The following is a 6,000-nucleotide window of genomic DNA, read 5'->3' on the forward strand; positions in this document are numbered from 1 at the left end:
CTAGAAGGAATCGGTGAACATTTTTTAGTCACGGAAACTATATTACCTCAAAAGTTTATAAATATTAGTTTGATGTTATTTGGGATATGTATATAAAACTAATATTAATTTTTTTTTATCATTTTTTAAAGAATTTAAATAATTAAAATTACTTTTAGCAATATACGTGACCCAAACTTAATTTAAGGACACAATCGGCGTCTAGAAAGGAGTGCCAAAGAGTGTGGAATGTGTATTAACTGTCATATAGTTTTTTTTTTTGGTGACAAAGATATTACAGAACTTAACAGTTTCTATAAATTTTAATTGTTTTTTTTTTGGTGTGAAAATCCATCTATCCATCACCCAAATGTCAAACAAAGATTAATGTGCACAAAAATAAATAAATATAAAAACTTTTGCATAATGAATTTATGACATTTGAAAATGGAACACCCACAGTTTCATATATATATATATATATATATATATATATATATCTTATAAAATTCTTGCAAAAGTATATAAAAGATTTGGACAGAAATTATCCGAAGATTGCATCAAAGCATGAAAAAGTGAAGAGAAACCAGACAGCTTGCATTTTGGTTTTAACAGACTCATTACAAGAGTTGATGAAACACAAAAACAACCACTTTCTCGTCCTTGCTTATATATATATATATAACTTCATCTACTTAGACATCTATATATATATATATATACTAATTAGATATAATGACAGACAGAGTTAGCATCATCACAAGAGAAGTGAACCCAGAAACAGCATAGCCCTTTGGTGTTCGTACCGGGAGGAAGAAGACACAAGTACAAGATTGGATGAAACCAAACCAACAAGTCTTTCAGAGATTTTGGATCATTCTTATGATCAAGATTTGCGGTCTCTGCCTTCTCTTAAGCTTCTTCCTCTCCGGTATTCGATCTCTGCATCAGAGCATGATAAGCCCATATGACTTCTCCTGCTCCCTTTCATCGAACCCACCCTCGATAATAGAGCTTCTTCATCTGTCTGGATCCTTGGTTTATGGTCTGATTCAGACACATGCCCATGATTAGAATGATGCAGAATGTGTTGGATCAAACTTGCAACATGTTCCTCAAAGGTTTTACAGCCTAGGAGTTATGGAACTACAGTTTTTTTTTAGTGCGGCTAATAGTGAAAAAAAGAAAATACTATCTTGATCCTGTAAATCCACACTACAGATTGCATAATCTGAGACTCTGGGTTCAAATGAAAAGTCTTACCTCTGTGGCCATTGGCTGCCTTCAATGCATGAAAGTCTACAACTTCAACAGCACTGCGATTGGTTTCTGATTTGCCGCCCTTCTGAACCTCTTTCCTCAGAAACTTCTGCTCGTTGCTTGGCGAGAAAATCTCCGAGCTTTCTTTGAAGGACGATTTATCCGGGCCAAGAGGAGGAGCCATGGTGAAAGAGTCATCCATCACATCAGTGATCTCTACATACTGACTAGTTGTTATGATTTCATCTGCACTGAACCCGAAGGAAGCCCTGTAAGCTTCTAACTCCTCCATGTCTTGCTTGGGAGTTTTCGACGTCGTCTGCCTGTTCTGGTTTCCGTTTCCGCTACAAGGGTAGACATCCGAATCCTTGGACACACTTAGTCTTCCACCATTTTGAGGAACCGAAGGATCATAATCCAGGTAAAATTTGGCAAATGTGGCAGGACAGAAGAAGTTTGACTCCTGCAATGGCGTCGAAGCTCCGTTCGTGTCATGCCCAAATGCGTTGCCGGAATCACTCCTCGAACATTTGCCATTCTGCGGGGACAATAAGCCATCACCCGAAGCCCGTGAGATTGGCGATCTAAGAGTGCTTGCAGGGCTTCCGGGGTAAAGGGAATACGTTGCTTGAAGATCGTTTGAAACATTATAGTGCCCTTTATCGGCGTTCTTGAGATCCATGGAGGATATCAAGAACCGGGCATAAGGTACATCGGGTGAGGATGGAGTGGTGAGGTGAGCCAACTCGGGAGGGGGAGTGAAAGGAGCGGTGGACGGTTCAGTAGTGAATGTCGAAAACACAGGAGGTGAGACCAACTGGGTCTCGTGGGCATAAGGTCCAGTTGCAAACATGGTGGAAGAAGGACCCCCGGGCGAGTTTGCAGACATTGACAAGAAGCAGTTTGGTGATTGAGCGGTGGAAGGAAGAGCAGAGTTTGTAAAGGATGCAGGTGAAGATGGTGGAGCCAAAAGAGATAAAGCTATTCCTCCTGTGGCTTGGTTAGTCAATCCGATGGCTTGAGCTCCATTGGGTTGAGCCACCGAGGCATTGCCTTCGGGAATACGTGATGCGGGTACTATACGTTTTTTCCCACTTTTTTGAGACTTGAAATAAGATAACACTCCTAAACATCCTCCCCATCTTTTCCTCTGCAAATAGGGCAACCCAGTACAAGTTTTATCCAACACTTTTCAATGAAACAGAAAGAGCTTAAAGTGTCCTCAGGAAAGGATGAATCACTTAGCATAAACAGGAGGAAAGACAAGGATTAGTGTGCCAGAAGATGCTGAGAAGAGTGAGAGATAACAATGTAAATGTATCTAGATATGTTGGACAACCATGTATTTTGCATTGGAGGCCTATCTAAATATCATTCAACAAATCAATGAAGAGACTTGGGTGATTCCAAACGCACAAAAAGGCACACAGTTTTAGCCAGAAACTCTTGATTTGAATACAGGGCGATCAAACAGAATATTTCCAAAAACAGGAAACCACTAATCCAAAAGCCATGATCAGGTGATTCAGGTCAGATTTGAGAATTGGTAAGGATAAAGTCAGAGATTGATTTGGACAAGAGCGAGAAGAAAAGTCTTTAAACAATTAAGGTCACCATCAGATAAGCTCATCAGGCCACTACAAAAGCTATTAAAAGACAGATGACGCGGTGAATTGAACATGGAAGAAACATTAAGACTACTAGACAGGAAGATGCAGTAAAAGACCGTGATGGTGATGGGTTCACCAGATTCTTTACTGAAAAGAATCACGAAATGCTACCGTTTTAAAATTATATGATTTCCGCATGATGTCTTTGTTTTCATGCGTAGATCCTAACTTAGATCAGGTCAAGACCATGAAACTATACAGAAGCTTGTATCTTTCTCTCCCTAGTTCAAGATTCACTGCTGGTGCCAGCAAAAAAAGCGAGAGATTCTTTTCTTTGATCCATGAAATCCAACTGGGTTCATGCATAAGAAGCTGATCCTGTATACGATTCAGCTGATAATTGAGCTAAACACTGAGTTCTCACCATTAGAGAACACAGTAATCAAGAACAAAGCAGCAAGAACTATTATTAGCACACATTACTTGATCAAGTGGGAAAACAAACGAACATCAGCATGAACAGAGACAGATGCCTAGATCTCAAGCACAGATTCAAAGAACGAACTTCAAGAAATCAGTAACTTGAGCAACTAGATCTGAGAGCAAAACCCACAAACTCGAACAAACGCAAATTGAATGAGATGAGAAGAGACAAAGTGACGTGAACTAATGATTACCCGCTCTTGCTGAGGAAATCTGTTTTGTTCCGAACCCATTGGGGTGTCTCTGTCTCTGTCTGAAAACCACGTCGGATGGTGGGTTTGAGGTCAAAATCGAAACTTTATCACCCAAAGCTTCTCCATTCTCACATTTTCCAGCTGGGTTCGATCAAGAACTAAGTGAGAGAAAAAAAAAACCCAGAAAGGCTGCTAGACAGTAGAGAAGGGTTGAAGATTTGGGGAAACACCCAGAAGCTGACAAAGTTGATAGATTGATTTTAAGGTCGAGGGGAGATTTGTAAAATGCAAAAGATGGGATTTTTTTTTCCTCAGCGAGGGAGGGGAGAGGAGAAGGTGAGATGAAATGCTGCAAACGGCATGAAAAGATGATACAGATGAAGAAAAAGCATTTCTATTTTTAATCAGAATGTGATCAGAAAGAGAGAAAGGAAAAGGGAAAGATAAGAACATGAGCTTTAATAAAAAGAGAAGAGAGAGAGAGATCAATGCAAGTGTTTTCAGACCAACAAATTACAAAAATAAAAAAATAAAATAAAAAAAAAAAACAGAAAAGAGAAAGAGAAAGAACACTGTAGTAGCTCCTCACCATTCTCGATTTCAACCACGGAATCTCCGATTCCTTTGGGTGAGCCTCTCTTAGATCTGACTTTAGATGTGTCGTCTCCTACAGATTCGTTCTTTCTTTCAAAACCATAGATACACACTTGTTCACGTGGGCCCTGGTTGCTTTTTTTTTTTTATAATGGATCTAAATCAAATCTACCAATCATTTACACTTTTGTCAATTATCATATCATATGAACACATATATGTCGTATTCGTATCTTTCTTATTTGCTATTTACGAATCATTCATGAAAATAATACAACACCCATGATAGTGATTTAAATAATGGACATCAAAACTTCGAAACAAGTCAGAAGCATATAAGAGGATGGATCAATTGAAGAGCTCTATAACTGTCGACTCTCTCTCTCTCTCTCTCTCTCTCTCTCTCTCTCTCTCTCTCTCTCTCAATTTGGTTTGGGGGAAAATGCCAAAGAAGAGTGTTAAAATTCTAATTGTCTCCATTTTAAGAAATAAGAAATTTTTAAGGTGTCATATTATTATAATTATTATTTAGTACTTGACTCGTTAATTTTACGAGTAATTGTGTTTAATCTAATCCTAAAGTTGATTCCATTAGCACGTGAACAAAGTGTACTTTACTACTATATATATTTTATTTTATCTATTTAATTAAAATTGTCGTATGACAGTATGATAATAGAAACAACATATCCGGTTTTGTTTGAAAAATATAAGCTAAATTCAATCCAAATGTTCCGATCTTCCAAATTCTAGATTTTGTTTGTTGCTCTATAAATTTAAATTATTATTTGTTTAAACCATCTAAATATTTTTACTAAATTAACTAGACCTCACATCTATAAATCACATGAATCATATTTTAATTTCTTAAATTCTCTTAATTCAAAATGATTGTTATTCGAATAACTTATCTATATATAATTTTTTTAGAAATTAAAGTTTTTTTTAGGGTTTCAATAAAGACATTAAAGCAGAGAAAAAAGGGGGGGCTAGGCCTATGGAGTAACCCTAAGGATTTGGATTTTGGTGGACAGATTTTGGGACCCAATATTCTTCTTCTTTGCCCTTTCACACATCACAAAATTGCTCTTTCCTTCCCGTTTGGATCCTCTTGTCGGATCTTCGGCTCCGACCCGTCTATTAGGTGTGGGCGATCGGACGGATTCGATTTAATCGGGTTTGGGTATTTCGGATTTGAAATATTCATATCCAATCGGGTATATTTTTTTAATCGGTTCAGTTCGGATTCAGATCGGGTTTGGTTTGGTTTATCCAAACAAAAAAACGATAAAAAATTCAAAGAATTATCTTACAAAATAACAAAAACAACATTAAAATACATGCGTATTTCGTTTTTTATATACTCTGGTTATAAAACAATATCATTATACTAATTTTTCTAATTAAATTTAGAATATATAACATATTAATTGATGATATATGGATGGATAAACGGATATATTCGGTTACGGTTAATTCGGATTCGGTTTACAGTTATTTTGAGTTCGGTTATTTCGGGTTTGAAATATTCATATACAATCGGGTATGTTATTTTAATCGGTTCGGTTCGGATTGAGTATATATCGGTCGGATTCGGTTCGGTTATTTTGCCCACCCCTACCGATGATTACATCACATGATTAAGCATAATAAACCGTGTTAAAGTTTCTTTATTTTCAAGTTTAGACTTTTTTTGTTAAAAATATATTTGTTTGATATATGTGGATTTAGATGATTATTTTTAAGCAATTTTTACAGTTTTTTTCCAATTTCAGATCACAATATCAATGTCTGGAAAATCTGAACCGGTATGATTTAGTTCGGTTCAATTTCACTGGTTCGAATTCAGTTATTGTTTATATATATATATATATACGGCC

At 36.7% G+C, this 6,000-nt stretch overlaps 1 protein-coding gene across 1 annotated transcript; it reads right to left on the reverse strand.

The window, feature by feature from the left end:
- Nucleotides 1-547: 547 nt before the first annotated feature.
- Nucleotides 548-3,981, reverse strand: LOC104812027 (uncharacterized protein At1g76660). Its single transcript, XM_010538956.2, has 3 exons — nt 3,527-3,981; nt 1,243-2,389; nt 548-1,026 (listed from the first exon to the last, which is right to left on the reverse strand). The coding sequence occupies exons 1-3, from the start codon at nt 3,563-3,565 to the stop codon at nt 866-868; spliced, it is 1,347 nt and encodes a 448-aa protein (XP_010537258.1). The 5' UTR covers nt 3,566-3,981; the 3' UTR covers nt 548-865.
- Between the last annotated feature and the right edge of the window lie 2,019 nt (nt 3,982-6,000).

This window comes from Tarenaya hassleriana, unplaced genomic scaffold (genome assembly GCF_000463585.1).
Source record: "Tarenaya hassleriana unplaced genomic scaffold, ASM46358v1 Cleome2, whole genome shotgun sequence".
NCBI lineage: Eukaryota > Viridiplantae > Streptophyta > Magnoliopsida > Brassicales > Cleomaceae > Tarenaya > Tarenaya hassleriana.